Source organism: Manduca sexta, chromosome 26 (genome assembly GCF_014839805.1).
Source record: "Manduca sexta isolate Smith_Timp_Sample1 chromosome 26, JHU_Msex_v1.0, whole genome shotgun sequence".
Classification (NCBI taxonomy): domain Eukaryota; kingdom Metazoa; phylum Arthropoda; class Insecta; order Lepidoptera; family Sphingidae; genus Manduca; species Manduca sexta.
In genome coordinates, this window is record NC_051140.1 from 14,386,520 (window position 1) to 14,403,098 (window position 16,579).

Consider the following 16,579-nt stretch of genomic DNA (forward strand, 5'->3'; position numbering starts at 1 on the left):
CTGCGCGCGCAGGCTGGCAGAAGAGAAGACATGTCACGCGGCGACTATTCTATTATTCTTTTTGGTAGGACGTAGTCAAAAAATGTCTAAATTTGTATTCTGTAATTATTTTTCTAATATTATAATGTTTACTGTAAAAAGAGCGTTTTAATAATATCTACTACCCAATACTTTCATTTTTTAAATACAAATTAGTATCGAGAGTGTAATATTATCACCTTCCTAATTTTTTCGACAGCAGTGTGCAACCACATTATATTTCTGTGAACAAATATAATTACGATCATAAACACGATTGACTGATTGTTTTGATGAATGTACCAAACCCTTGATTAAATTATGAGCTATTTACTTCCATCCTCCAAAAGTGTTAAGTAGGAGATGTATTAAAGGAAAAGTTTTTCGCGCGGTCGGGGTCACAAGCAATACCTAGTAAGAAGCTATATTTCATCAAATCTAAAAGTTTCTTAATTTTCACAATCATAAATTATTACGATTATGGTACAATAAAATATTTAAATTCAACTTCGTGGCAGGTTTATCCCAGCGTCTAGGACCTACGAATTTCGGCAAGAGGTGAATGACTTGAGTCGAGGTCAAATTCTGGTAGTATATTATAATGTGTATATAGAGTGCTTACATTAAAATACAGGTATTTATAAAAAGCTTTATATAATATAATTTCGAAAAATCAAATTTATCTCTAAACTTGGTTTATAATTTTGCCAATCCATGCGATTCAGGTCTCACTGGATCTCGCGTTGGATCTCTCCAATGATATAACTATTTTTAAAGTACATATTTGAATACATTACATGAACATTGAACATTCTTGTTGGATCTTCAATATGGAATACCACGTGTTCAAATGTCAGGCCTATAAGTTTGAATACCAGGCGGGTTTCTTGTTGCATCGTGTTATTTTAATTCACTAGGAAGTTGAAAAACTGCGTATGCGCATCTCATTATTATCTGGTTCATCAAATTTATACGTTGGGCATAAAATTCGTAGACCACATTTTATTAATTTCAACATTCAGCAGCTATTATATAAGACTAATTAATCGAATAATAAGGTAAGGTAAAATTAATCGAATCATTTTACATTCTTGTGCATTTATTTGCCATTTAGAATTGTATGCTATGTCTAAGAGCTGACAGGAATAGAAAAAAACAATTTCCAGATTTTATCGCAGTGTTTTATATTATAATTTTCTCTCGACATTTCGAAGACTGCAGCCCTCATGGACATGGGGGAAGTCGCCCCAGAGCATTTGAAATAGTTTGATTTCAATGTCAATTACATTCGCGTAAACATAATAATTTATTCACTGATAGGCATTTTTATGAGCCAATGCTTTTTCTAAAAACGTTTTCTAGTTATACCTGAATACGATAATGCAGACTGGCTGAGCGATAGCAGGTCTTAAATAACTCTTACATTTCTGGGTTTTAATGTTGTATACACCTTCTCCAAAATGTAAGTATATAAGCTCTCCATTTAACAAGTGATTGTTAGAAGAACGTAAATAATATCGTTTTTGAAGTGCGTGATATTTGGATTATTTCTTGCTTCCACCTACCCTTAACAACTCCGGTGCATGGGCTCGTCGAGGCACGGTTTTTCAAATATTTTGATTTGATACGAGAGATCATTATCCCTCGCCAGTCGATCTATTTATGCCGGCCTGTTGGAATATCGGGTATACCTACACAGGCTGATCCCGGAACGCGACACGCTTAGGTAGGCCACTATGGCGAATAATGTGGTGTCATTAAAACCTTTCTACTAAGTAAATCACTTATTTTATTTATTTTACACTCTGTACACGGTATAGAGGCGGACTTAATGCCATGGGGATTCTCTCCCAGTCAACCTTGGGGCGGTGCAGAGAGGACGGAGGCAGGTGTATAAAAAAAAAGAGTAATAATAAACAAATGTAATAACAACATACTGGCGTATATAAATATATACACATATATAAAAATAAATAAATATATAAATATACTAATAAGTCAATGAGAGGAATCTGCTACTTCTGCCAGGAACAATCGACGAACCCTCATATTAAAAGCCAGCCGTGTTGGGGACGACCTGATTTCGAGCGGGAGTGCGTTCCAAAGAAGGATAGATTGGATAGCGAAGGAAGAGTGAACAAAATCAGAACTGTAGACGAACGAAAATTCCTCTCATGTCCAACGCAAAGGTAATAAACTGCTAACGAAAGGTACATTAAAGGGTTGTATATTAGTAAATGTGTACTGTTATGTAACAGTATTTTTTGCGTTAGTGGTAAAATAAACGAATTAGTCTAATTATATATTTTTTATTAAGATAAGTATCACAAAATATCATGTGGATGTCGTATTACATTCCTATGTCGTTATATTTACAAATAAAAAATTGGACACAACACACAAACACATAATGCGACATTTTTAAGTAGATCTTAACCGTAATACCTCACTACATGTTATTTCTTAGAACTCATTTAGGTACTAGGCGACGTTCATTGAAATCGCTACAATGCGAAATCAACCAAAATAGTTAGAGAATAAGTGCGCTAATATATATATATATTACAGTCAATGTATATAAATACAGTACCAAAAAGATATTTCTTGCTTCCAAAGGTCAGAGTAGGTTATAAATATCAAGATAACATTGTTTTACCGGCTATTAATAATAATTACCTAATTGCATCATTTAAGATAATAAAATAGATAATTTATTTAATAATTATAAGTAAGTACTACTTCTCGGTTATTAAGTAGTAAATACAGATTTAATGCACTAAATAAACAAAATGTGTTGAAATAATTATGTGGGTTTTAATGTTGATTACATTCTTTATAAATAAGTTTATGACGGCACAAATTTCTAGTATATAGAAATATGACGAGGAAACAATTTTCTTATACCCTTAATATTTTGCTAATCGAATATTCCACGAATCCGGAAATTTATATCGGAGCCATTTATTAATACTAATTCTATATAATGTTACACGCCATAGAAATATTTTAGTATTTATCATTATTCTGGTATACATACATTTATCGCGAAATTTGAATAGAGACCGGTCAAATTACTAAATTTTGAACTCATTTGCTTATGTTGTAATAATTATAGCCGGTAAATATTGATACCAATATATAATTATTGTGGTCATATTAAAATGGAGTGCAATAAAAATACAAGAATTACAAGTTTTTCGCTGCATACCAAATATTTTAATAAGGCCGGCAACAAAGAACATACGTAATATGTATTATGCAACTAAAACTGAATGAACTCATAAAAAACCAACCGTACTACATTTGTATTGTGTAAAAATTATGAAAATAAATAATTATGATGTTGCTAAATAGTTCGAATAAACAAAGGTTGATGGGTATACTCGCTATTATTCCATGAGTATTATTTACTTCTCATGCAAGTAATTAAGCGATTTAAAGAAATAACGGATTGTTGCAGAAATTTTATTTATTCAGTCATTTACCGCCTTACTAATAAACGTTGTTCCAAATCGGTAATAATTATATTGAATAGCATTTGTCTTGCTAACTTGAATTACAATAGCCGTAAGAGGAAGCAAGACAGACTAATATGGCGGTTATTAGTAAGGCCCTATATATGCAAAATATTTTGTACAGCTATTTAAAACCACAACAATTTATAATAAATATGTTTTGAAAATACTTCATCCATATATTTCGTCTAGTCATATTATTCAAAACTTACCCAAAATATATATGATGCGCGGTAATATGCTTACTAATCGTTATATCTGGAATTGACGGGACGATGTTTGCAACTCTCAAGATGGCGAACACGAAGTAGAGCTATAGACTTATTTGTAAATACCTAGCCACAAATACATATTTCTAAAAATAATTGACGTTATGTAACATAAACACTCTTCCATGAACTCTGCCATACATTAATTTCATTTCTTATTTAAATATCTTGCATTTTATTACCATTAGTATTAAGAGCCCCCCTCAGTGATTTGTCTGCATGACCGACATAATACAGTATGCAGTTGAATTCTTTATTTATAATTATATAATTTCTGGTGCGAGGAGCTCAAAAACTTCTTTGACACATGAGTTATTATAGACGTCTTTAATATCAACATCTTACTTACAAAAAACATAATATTACAAATGTATGCGTATATTATTAAGTTTTGAGATAGGTACAACAAATAAAGCTATAGTTCGTCCTTGATAATTACGACTGGCTAAGCAATAAAACTATAAAATAATCCAATTCGAAGGAATAAAGATCAAGTTGGTTTAGTTAATATCAATTTCAATAACAAAATGAAATACTTCGAGATATATTAATCATAAATATCAGTATATCGAGATGTGATTATGATCACTTTTAAGTGTTCGCTATATTGCGCTGCTATAAAATATATTGTTAACGCGCGCATTATTACTCATTCGTTCTAACAAAACAATGTCATGTTTTTGGTTACTATTTGTCTTTATGAATTATGTTTAACCTGTTTCGACTGTGGTGGGCAAGTTTGTGACAATCATAACAGACGATTTTAATTATTTTTGAATCGTCCGATTAATGAGGTAGTGTATGTGCTATGTTTATAATATATAAACTACGATTTCATGACACTTACATTCGCACACAAACACAATGTATTAACTAACTTAAAACTAAATTCTTCTTACGTCCTACTACTTAAGTGGGACTGGAAAAAAAACACCATAAATACCTATGCTTTTTCATCGACTAAATTAGCTTATTACATTTATGGATGGCCACCATCGGCTCAACCATAGCCTTACCATATCCACCATAAATATAAATCAACCGGTACAAAAACCTAAAAGGCACAATGATTCAATAAATTACAACAAGCATCAATAAGTGCCTCACTAAATTACTTAAACATAATTGAGCTTTGTTTCCTTGAAAACTGCGGATGTGATCTGGCGCTAGCTCGGAGCTATCCGTTTTGTACTTTACTCTATGAGATGTCATTGAATGCTCTTAGGTACACACAGTGTCACTAGATGTCCACTATTCTTACGAATTCACTATGTCGCAAGAGGGATCACTGGGAGGCCACCGCCCCCGCCATCCTTTGCCGTACGTCGCTCAGTGCCGAACCGTTGCTGAACCCGTTCAGCAGTGACAATTTCGTTTCCTTTGTTTCTGCTTTGATACCATCAGCTTCCACCTTCACTTTGGCTTTCTCTTTCTGTAAATGAATATGCTAGGGTGAATGTCAATTTTGAATAGTACTAAAAATATCAAAAATTTCTATTTCTATCCGCAGTAACTACTAAAATATGATGTGAGACAAAGTATCTTATTATTTAACAGTTAACACAATGGACTTGCCTTTGATTTCTTAATGTATGCCTGTTTGTAGAAGTCAGAGAAGAGATAGTAGAAGAGGACGGCGTGCATGCCGATCCACCAAACGAACGCGCGTGGGTAGTCACAGTCAACGAATAGCAGCTGGAACGCGTGTAAGAATACCAACACGAATTGAATCTGAAAAAGAAAATGCCTATCATTCAAATGAACATAGCAATTATCTTTAAAAAAACAATCAGTATAGTAACATGTACATAAGAGTTAAGACAAACGTGTTATCTTATATTTTTAATTTCGCATAATGGGTGCTGAAATGTGCTTATTAAATAGATTATTTGGCCAATAAAATAAAATACGAATAGTAGATACCATTTGCAGAGCAGTGAGGTATTTCTTCCACCAAAGGAATTTCTGCACTTGCGGGCCGAGGGCTGCGAGCATGTAGTACGCGTACATTATAATGTGGACGAAAGTGTTTAGCATGCCAAAGAACGTAGAGTGACCGCCTGGAACAAAGTCATTTGTTAGTTATACTTTTCTTTAGTTCAATATTATTATAATACGTGTGTGTTGTGTTAACTCTTAGGCCTTTTACTTTAGCGACATTTGTGTATTGGCCATTCTAATAGTTTTCACCTAATCTGTTAGTTTTACTTTTTGTGGCCGTTAATAAACAAACATCATAATCTTTTACAAGAATGTTAGATTGCTCTAATTATAATCTTGGATACTGACAAAAAGTGTAATATCATGCAGCTTTGAAATGTTCTAATTCTAACTATGATCTAACAGCAAATATTAATTTATCATACCGGAGGCGTCTAAATTTTAAAGTCCATTTTTCGAGTCTTTGAATATAAAACAGGTGACTCTACGATGTACATATATAAAAGCAATCTTAAGTGCATTTTATTGTTCACAACCTTCCGCGTTGATAAATTATATATAAAAGGAAGAAGTACAGTAAACAAAGCGGAAACTAAGTAACTACTAACTATGCAATTAATCGAAAAATTTACCGAAGGCCGAGCATATTATTTATACATAAAGCAGAGATGACCATCTCTATTTCCGAGTTGTAAGTATGTTCACTCAAGTAGTTCGTTTATTAAACGTATTTCCCGTTTCATACTAATCGATTCAAGTGAAGATGACACGTAGATTTATTGTTTAAATAATCAGTTTGTTCAAGAGATGGACTTGCGCCGCGCGGACTAAAGCAAACTTAATTTGACGTTAGTCGGTGTTGTTTCAAGTAATGTTCTAGCGTCAGTTGTAATGCATCTAGAAAATTCTACATATGATCGAGTGTAGTGTAGGTTATGTTTTTAAGATTCCTCGTTATTTTCAAGTACGCCTAAGAGTTTACTCACAAAAAAAATGTTAAGTAATGCCGTGTACTTGACGTGTTTGCGCACAGCTACATTTCTGATTGCGGTGCCGGGCTATTTATTATTCAAGCAAATACACAAATACGCATTATGGACATGTTTTTGGGAAGCAAGTTGATGACCCTCTATGAGACATTAGTTACACAAATGCTTATTTCTCTTTATGCCAGTTGTGTATTACGTCAGGCGACCAAACCGATGATTGCACGTAGAGACGCCATTTTCTCAGCTTTTTAGATAGCTTTTCCTAAATTTTTATAAAGGAATTTTTGGTAGTATGTGATATGAAAAACCGAGATAGTATTCAACGAAATATAATCATATTATACTGTATTACGTAGGTGTTACATTACAGGCCCTTTTGAAAGAAAATTATGTTCGCACATTACCATTGTACACGTACGTAAATAATTCACATCGTCTTACTATCAACAAATATGTATTTTAGCATTGGTTTTCTTGTTGACTTATTAAATTAAATACACGAACGTCGCAATTTGCGTACTATAATATTGAATCAGATCTTTTAAGTAGATCGAGAACAATTTACACGCATAACCTAATAAGGCAGATATTCTAAAAGCTATGCACAGTTTACGTGTATTGGAATGGTAAAGGCAAACACGATATTTGTATTACATATAATTATTCAGTCATGGTAGAGTATTATAAAATTTCACTTTATGATTTATCTTGGAGATGCCTGGTAATAATTGTGCAAAACAAGTAGGGCAGTAAAAGGGTAGGTACCAGGTTAAAGGCCTGTTCAACCTTTAATGGGTCGTGAATTGTGCTCGAACATCTGTCTCAGTGTTTAGCTCACTGTCGAGTATGTTATGGTCATCGTCACAGTGTTGGTCATAAAATGTAGTCTTAATATTAATATGAGAAGTAATCAATTATGACACGCTGGCACAGAAATAAAGAAATAAATTTTTAGTTGAAGTGATGATCTCGAAACCATGACACGACTTAAATCTGAGATAGATAATATTAATATAACGATTTTGGATATTTAAATGCTATAATTTATTAATATTTTTGGAATATATTTTCCTTGCTGTTTAAAGTACTAACGTTATGGGTATTTTTCAGAAATGTATAATCTATGTCTCGATTAATTGCCTAGTGCTTACTCCTATTTATTTATCAAAACATGAGTTGCAGCGTATTTCCCCGCATTTTCCCACTAATAAAACGGTCAAGTGATTTGATATCTTTATTGCACAATTTGACCCGCACCACTATTATAATTTATAAATTCACGGATAAGGGAGGTTATTAATATCCGTGAGATAATGTGGAATATATATTATCAATTATATTATTAGTGGGTAATAGGTACTTAATATTTATCATATTAATAGTTGTGGCCACGGCTTCGCGCACGTGGACATCAGTGTGTCCCAAAGTTTTTCCCGCGTAAATTCCAATTCACGACTTTTTTTATAACCACGCGAGTTCCTCAAAATTAATCGTTATATTTCAGTCAAATGACCATTAGTGTAGCCAGTGTAACTACTGGACATAATAAGACTTAACATCTCATATCTTAGGATGGCGAGCGCAGTGGAATACCAAACAATACTTTTTAATTCAAGGTTTTGGATGGTGTTTCTATTGTTTATAGGCGGTCGTATCGCTTATCATCAGACGAACGGCAAGCGCGTTTCGTATTCAAAGCAATAAAAAATATCTTGGTGAATATAGAGGTTACACATATCTATCATTATAATAATTCTTCGGAATGAACTGTATTCACCATCAAATCCAAAACAGTTACGTCAAATCATAATTTACTATTAAAATGCAAACATAATAAAAATAAACGTTGTATTCTATAAAGACATTAATATCTTTTATCTGCGTAGATTATCGTTCATGAGAATAAATAAAATCAAGTATGACACATTATTTATCTTCGAATAGTCTCAAATTTAATCAGAAGCTTAAGATATTTACTTAACGAATGAAGTAGATTAATATCTTCCCAGTAAAAGGCTTGAAGGTACTATGACTAGCAGTGGGACAATATGTTATACAGAGACGGTATTACATAGATAAGAATCCGTATGAATATACATAATTATATTAATGCGAAAATAACTCTGTCTTTCTGTAACGTTTTCGCGACCAAACCACTGAATTAATATTGATGAAATTTACATTGAACTAAGCTTGAATAAAAAAAAGATATAGGCTAATTTTTATCACGAAAATTAAGTAGATGGACTTTTATCCCGGGAAATCTATTTCACGTACGCGAAGCCGCGAGAAAAGCTAGTGTTTCTATATTATATTTATTTATACCTATTTATTCTCTTGTTATTGCATGTATCCAGGGTTAGCATATAACGCTTTATGCAGATCGCAATAAAGATTTGTGGTCAGTTTTTACGAGCGACCTGTTTGAACTTTGATACCAGTATTATCATTTTTAAATATAAACTTCGTTTTTATCCTATACAACTGTAACTACAAAGAACATAATACGAATCGGGTTATACATTCCATACGATAGGCCGGCATAATTCTGGCGACTGGCGAGAAACATATCTCTGTTCTTTATAATAGATCCGGTATAATGATAGGGACATCGAACTCACGACCTCTGATTTTACAATTTAAATGCAAAATGCAGTATAGGGGCTATTGACATCTATAATAACGTATTTTTGTTGGATGCCCGCTACCACTAGATATGCAGAGGTCACGACATGGCGCACAATGTTACAAAGTTGACACCAATTTACAATAATAACAAATTATTTATATTACGTCTTTAAGAATTGTTAAAACTATTCACAAATATGCAATCTTTGCCACGTTAATATCTAGTTAGTCGAATTTTATGGCTATGATGGCATGAGAATTCCTTACAATATTTCAAATTGTAAGTAATTCTCATACCGTCGTAAAGTAAATTAAATCTTTTTATTAATCTTTTAATATTTTTTACACTCGTCTTCTCTATAATAATATACACCGTGATTTTGATATTCGTTTTGAAACTAAAATGATTGATGAACAATTTGTAGGACAAAAAAAAATTATAGTACCGTAGATAATTAAAAAAGAATATATTTTTGATAGTATTTTTTACTCGTTCGAGTTTGATAATCATAGTAACGTCGCGACAATTAATGCATAGTTATGAATGGCACCGATCGTAGTGATCGTAATAGTACGTGAGATTTAATTCCATTACCACGAGTTCTCAATATTATTCCTAAATATTCATTTTAATATTTATAAAAAATATTTTTTATTTTATTACATTAGTATTTTTTTTAAATTCTATTATCAATACAGAATTTAAAATTTACGGTTTCAAAACGACTATAAAATCACGATAAATAAATCTGTTTTGTTTATTTATTTATTTGGAACAAATTCACGCGAGCGCAGTCGCAGACAGGTAATATATATAAAAGGAGGCAGGTAAAGTGCAATGCTGGTTTTGACTGGTCATCGAACTTATAACTTTTCCAATAAATATAGCTGATCCCTAACATTTGAGCAAGTTTTCGAAACAAAAGCAAACTCAACTTGGGTTTTTGTTCCAATCCAAATTGTCGATTTCACGGCATACACGTAAGCTACCAGGCTATGAATATTATTCTAATTAATATAGATCTTTTATTTGTATAATTAAAGTTTATTATCCAAAACAATAGCTTTATACCGCAATACTCATTATGGTTTCAACTAAAAAAAAATGATTTTATTATACCGTATCTTATTATCGGAAAACTGTATCTATGCCATTCATTGTTTTTAAACTAATTAATATATGATGAATTTGTTCATCTCGTTAATATACTACGAATCACGCTAGATAGAAGGATTAAAATGCATACAATTTCAATAACCTTATATTTCATTACAACTTGACTATAAGGAAAATACTTTACACTTATACCTCTCTATTATGTAAAATATGTATCTAAACGCATCGTCACCACTTTATACCGATTAGTTATATTGAATTGTGAAGGTGTACCGGGCATTAAATTGCTATGGCTGACTTGCGTCCTCAGTCCTCACTCATAACGCTTTATAAACTAGCATTGAGATGTACAAATATAAATAAAAAACTCATGCATACAAAGGCAAAACGTTTTTACTAGACTAACTTCGAGTTTACGCGTGAATCATTGATATAAACATAACCTTTGCACAACTTTGCATATGATTTAACAGTGTTGTCCAAACAAAGGTATTTGCGCACCTGCCTGCGATGATAAAGGGATAAAATAATTTCGTATTAGGAATATAAAACTGGTATTGAACACAATTAGCATAAAAGAAACCCATTTGTATTTTTCCAAACTGATGGACTATTTTTAAACATCTTATTATGATATTTAAGGCGTATTATTGTTTTGTTTTAACATACCATTCTAAATATAGGAATGTAAGCGCGTGTACACACTGGTTGTTTTTGCCGCATTTATCTTCTATGTACAAAAGGTATAGCCGCGTGTAAAGAAATAAAAATTCTGCATACGCGGGATAAATACAGCGAATGTAAACACTATACAAAACATACAATTAAATGGTGTAACAACTGACCTGGTGTGAACTTGACTCCGAACCACACGGACATGGGCATGATGCCGTGGTGGATGACGTGCAGTTTCGACACGTGATCAAACTTCTTGCGTAACACGAAGAAGAACTGGAAACAATAAGCTTAATTAAAATCATAATAAGTGTAGATGAAAATTATTTTCAAAATTTATTTTATCAATATGTCTAAAATATGAATTCTAATGAAGTTATATTTTGGTTTTACGCAATGTCTGGAATTATTGTTTGATAACTTCCATATCTGACTCAAGACTTGCGAAATTTAACATTTAAGTTCCCCTTAAAATAATTTTGTACGTTCTTTTACTATATTAAATAAGAATACAGCATTGTTTTTTTAAAGCACATTGAGATTTATTTTTATTGAAGACATCCATATTTACGATTTTTTTTTAACTATTTTTATGAAAAGTATAAAATTAGTGAATATAAAATTTAATTTTTATTATAAAACCAACAGTATTAGTTTCAAACAACATTATAGAGACTAGATAAGATTTTTTTTTAAATTTTTTTTTTGGAAATGGCAATACGTTTGTTAGCCTGGCAGGGCCGGCTTTTACAAACACACCGGACTTTCGGGTGAATGCTTTAGGCACTCGATCCCTTAAATTAGAAGACTTATAATATTTGTTCTACTTTCTTTATAAGACATTTTCAATATGAACTACAAGAGTCAGAGAGTAAGAAAGTAGTTCTCTTCTCGATATCGAACAAAAGTAAGTAATCATGTTTACTTCCTACTGTCCTTGTTATTTGTTATCTATAAATGACTGCCTAAGCGAAGTCATGTCCCCTATTTTTCACTATAGCAATTCTAAACTAACAATCCAATATTCTCAAGAAAGAAGTCAATTTAAGAATGCAATCTTAAACACGTAAAAACATGTTAAAACAATTTACAATCAAATTATTTTCTGTTTTGAAATGATATTTGAGCAAGATCTTCGAGGCTTATTAATATTATAATCTGTATTATTACTACAAAAATATATGTAAAAGACAAAGTTATTATTTGTTTGTTTCTTTTAAATTCATAAACAACATTCTATAATATTGATATATTTTTATGGTAGTAGGTCATTATAACGAGGAAGTAAACAATTATATTAGATTACTTGGATGTATGCAAATAGAGCGTGTTGACCATGTTCTGTACGGAAATAATAAGGACTCTAACAGGCTTCAGTGCCGGTCGCCTTGACAGTGATCATGAGTAAATAGGCGAAAACTTATACTTGGCGTTAAAGCACGAACACATCAAATGGGCGAAGGCAGACCACAACGTTAAGTGCCAGTACCGGCGAATAAACAACTTAACCAAAACCAACAACGTTGCTTTATTATAACACTTAATCATAACCTCATTAGAACGTAATGTGTATGTTCCTATTAAAAACGCCAATAAAAATGTTTGCCTCACGTAATTGCATGGTTCAAGTGCAGTAAGTACTCGTTATGATTTCAGCCTTGTTACATTTCCATTTTTAATTTGGGTTACATAACCAAAATTATTTTGGTAAAGCATTTATTCGTTATCGTTTAAAAATTTAATTATGTGACAAAGCATTTTGTAATTTACATTTATTCATAATGTTGTATTACCCCGCGTTTAGGGTGTTTGTTCAATGAATAGTAAGCAGGAATAACTTAAGAAAAAAACTGCTATGGTGGACAAGGCCTTAGTGGAGCAGGCACGTGTATTTTGTGTAATTCCGTTGTCCGATAAATTTCCGATTTTGCCCCACTTATTCGTTTGAAACCTCGTGTATAAAATCTAATGACGCCAAAATTATGTTTTAAAAATAATATTATTCAAATAAGTATATTTCGTCATATAGTTCCGTGTCTGTATTTTTTGTATACGCTTAAATAAATATAGCCCTTGAGTATGAGTATGACTCAATACTGCGTTGTTTTAATATACACATCCAATTAAAACAATTGCGTTATGTATTGCAAAAAAAAAAGATGCTCACCGTGTCGAAGAACTCTGTAAACTTCGAGAAATAATACCACCAACATCCTCGTGCAGTCTGCGAAGCAAAAACAAAGGTCAGAATGTTGCAGTGGTCAAGCGGACTCGACGTGTCGACCACCGACACGGAAAACTACTACCTGCCAATAATTATGTGATTACGAGATATCATAACATTGCCTGTGATAGACTTTTGCATATTACTGTGTGATACCGGGGTTACACGTGTGGGAACTTCACACACTAATGACAATATTACGTCACCTTTGATCGTATTCTTATGAAATATAGACATTATTACTGTACAACATCTAGCACACCGATATATTTTTAGTAATTATAACCACATATTTGATTTAATCTGCGATGTAAGATTTTTGTACGTAAATCACAAACAACTCTTAATTAACAAATTTTTAAACATACTAGTATGATATTTTTCAAAGTATTAATAGTAATTGAGCATTATTGCGAATTGTTTTGGGTTGTATTTTTTATATTTTCCCGGTCGCTAAGCAAGGTTAAATCTAACATTAGATCTAATTTACTTAATTAAGATAAGACACAAATTGCACTCATTGATGCACATTCACGTATTTAGACTTGGTTAAAATAGTTGTTGATTATTTTTTTGGTCTATATGATGATCTATGTACCCAGGTAAGTATCATATTTATTTCATTTCGTTTTCCGTCAGTGACGTTTTCAAACAATAGGTTTCATTATAAAGATGTTATCCGCATTTTATTGTAATATTATCTTTGCAGAATTTTCAAGCTTATTTTACAGTGGATTTGGTTGTTTTTACAATAAACCATGTACCTAATAACACCGTCCTCTGGAGGATCAAGTACCGAGCAATATGGGGTAGAAAAAATCCACACAAAGTTTTAGCCTAGTATTCGTTTGTGGGACCTCACCGTCCGTATCCGATTTATTATTCCATTACACCAAAGAGGCGCAATCAATAAAAATCATGGATTAAACGATCGCATAATAGATAAGATATATAAGGCAATTACGTGGCGATGCGAATGAACTTGAAGGCAAACAACCCAACCATGTGCTGCATTAGATACATTGTAATATTATTTACCAATAAATTAATAGTTGTTTCATATTCTAATGAAATAGCACTACTTTTATATAATTAAGGCTATAAATTTAGCGTTTATTATTATTTTAGAAAATTTAACTATAAAGTATGATAGAACCGATTCTAATAACATGAGGATAATATAATCTTTAAAATGTAACTAATTGTTTGAAAACGGCATTAAAGCGGAAAGGAAAAAATAATAATATACTTACGCATATCACGTACACGAAAAATATATAATCAAGAACTATTTTCAGACGAGGCTAAATACGTTAATAAGGACATGCACGTGGTATATTTGCCAAATAAAATGAAGGATAATAGGATACTTAGCTCCTAATAAAATTATAACAAAAGAATCTCGTTTTATTGTGCCCGATGTGGATACTGACATTGACAGGTTCCGCCCACAGCTCATTAATTTAATACATGAATAATTTAAATATCTCCACATATATTACGTTATAGCATCATCTAAAAAAAACCAGCAATAAAATGTTGAAGATTGTAATATTTTCTAATAATAATAATATGTTATCTTCCGCTTGTCTGGATTCTACTCCAATGAGTTACGGTGCGATATTATCGTAGGTACACATTTCAAACCCACTGTAAAAACTACACCTAGTTTTTATGAACCGGATGCCTGCCAACCTGCTTTAGGTATGTGAGTCAGGGAATTCATGTTGGAAAAACTCTCCAATGTATTACCTCAATCACAAGCGTGATTCTCACTTTGGACAATTCAATGTTATTTTTTAGATTCGAATAACACCATTGATTTGCACGGAATGAAAGTATTTTATTGACGCCACCACATAAACACTAAACACATTTTTATATATTTTAGGGACTATGCCTTACGTAGATTATTTTTAGTTTATAAATTTGCAAAACGACAATATTCAGTAATAAAAATAAAGTTCCCGATCTTACGGTAATTTGTTTCGTAATGACTGTTGTTGCACTCAGTTAATTTTTTCGGGATATATGCCCGAAGGTCCATACGACATATTATATAATTTTGTTATGTCTCACACCTTATGAATCGTCACTCGTAAGCCCATGATAACATCAACAATTTCAGACTCAAAATATAATAAAATAATAATATCTCGTAAATCCATAATTTTAAGCATTTAGCAGTTTTTTTTACGTTTACGTGAGTGTCTGCACTTTTAAAACTCAGGACTTGCATTTGCTCTTTATTCTTTAAAATTGGAGAGTTATAATCTTTTAAACTAAATAAAACTACAGTATTAAATCTTACCCGCAATGCTAGAGGATTGTCGGAGTAGTCAACGGGCTGGCATCTGAAGCTGTATGAATGGAACCAACCGCTTACTATACTCTAAAAAAATAAAACAACATATAAATTTAAAAAATAGCACATCATTAACAGCCGATACTAGATAACAAACTTAAAAAAAGACAACTATCTAAAGTATTTAAATTGATATTTTTAATAATTACAGCATTGTGTTGACATAAACGAGTATATATGTACATATAAAGCTGAAGGTTAACGCATATAGAAAGTCAAGTTGAATGTTCCAACCTAGCTTCCTTGCATATCAGAAATTTAAGCGGGCCAAATCGCAAATGAAAGTGCTCAAAATGAAATACATGCCGTAATTAGGATCGGACATATAGATAACATTTTATAATCCATTTCGTAAAATGTTCAAGAAGAAATAGTGTTTCAGGATAATTTTGGAAAGGTGAAAGATAGGCAATTTCAATACTTCATGAATTAAATGCGTTAAAGCATTTCATATAAAAAAAAAACAAGCTAGAACGGATAGTACGACCAGAGAGGCTCGTCAAAGATTTCTTTTTTGTTAATACATTTTGATATACTACAAGTAATCAACACACATTCTTCATTCATATAACTCACCTCATTAAACAACCAACAGCTGAATATAACTTGGAAGAGGTTGTACCAGATAAGGACAGACTTTAATTCGTACGGTTTCCTATTTTCCATAAACTTCGGTCCTGCCACCTGTGGAAATACCAGTTACCGTGTCATAAAAAATATATTATTGATCTTGATTACAAACTAGACACATTTAAATAAGATAATAAAAATCAGTAATTCACGCATAGGCAACTTCCTAGAGAAAACATTATTTGCATGTTTAATGTGTGACTCAAAT

At 32.0% G+C, this 16,579-nt stretch overlaps 1 protein-coding gene across 3 annotated transcripts in view; it reads right to left on the reverse strand.

Annotated features, from left to right (window-relative positions):
- Nucleotides 1-2,311: 2,311 nt before the first annotated feature.
- The window catches only part of LOC115441072 (elongation of very long chain fatty acids protein), a 30,400-nt gene continuing 16,132 nt past the window's right edge, over nt 2,312-16,579 (reverse strand). For all 3 annotated transcript variants that reach the window (XM_030165665.2, XM_030165666.2, XM_030165664.2), the window contains 7 exons: nt 16,318-16,425; nt 15,688-15,768; nt 13,320-13,376; nt 11,323-11,428; nt 5,726-5,862; nt 5,378-5,533; nt 2,312-5,234 (listed from right to left, as the gene is read on the reverse strand). In XM_030165665.2, coding sequence (XP_030021525.1) covers nt 5,088-5,234; nt 5,378-5,533; nt 5,726-5,862; nt 11,323-11,428; nt 13,320-13,376; nt 15,688-15,768; nt 16,318-16,425 — 792 coding nt within the window. In that variant the 3' untranslated portion in view covers nt 2,312-5,087. The remainder of the gene's footprint in view (nt 5,235-5,377; nt 5,534-5,725; nt 5,863-11,322; nt 11,429-13,319; nt 13,377-15,687; nt 15,769-16,317; nt 16,426-16,579) is intronic.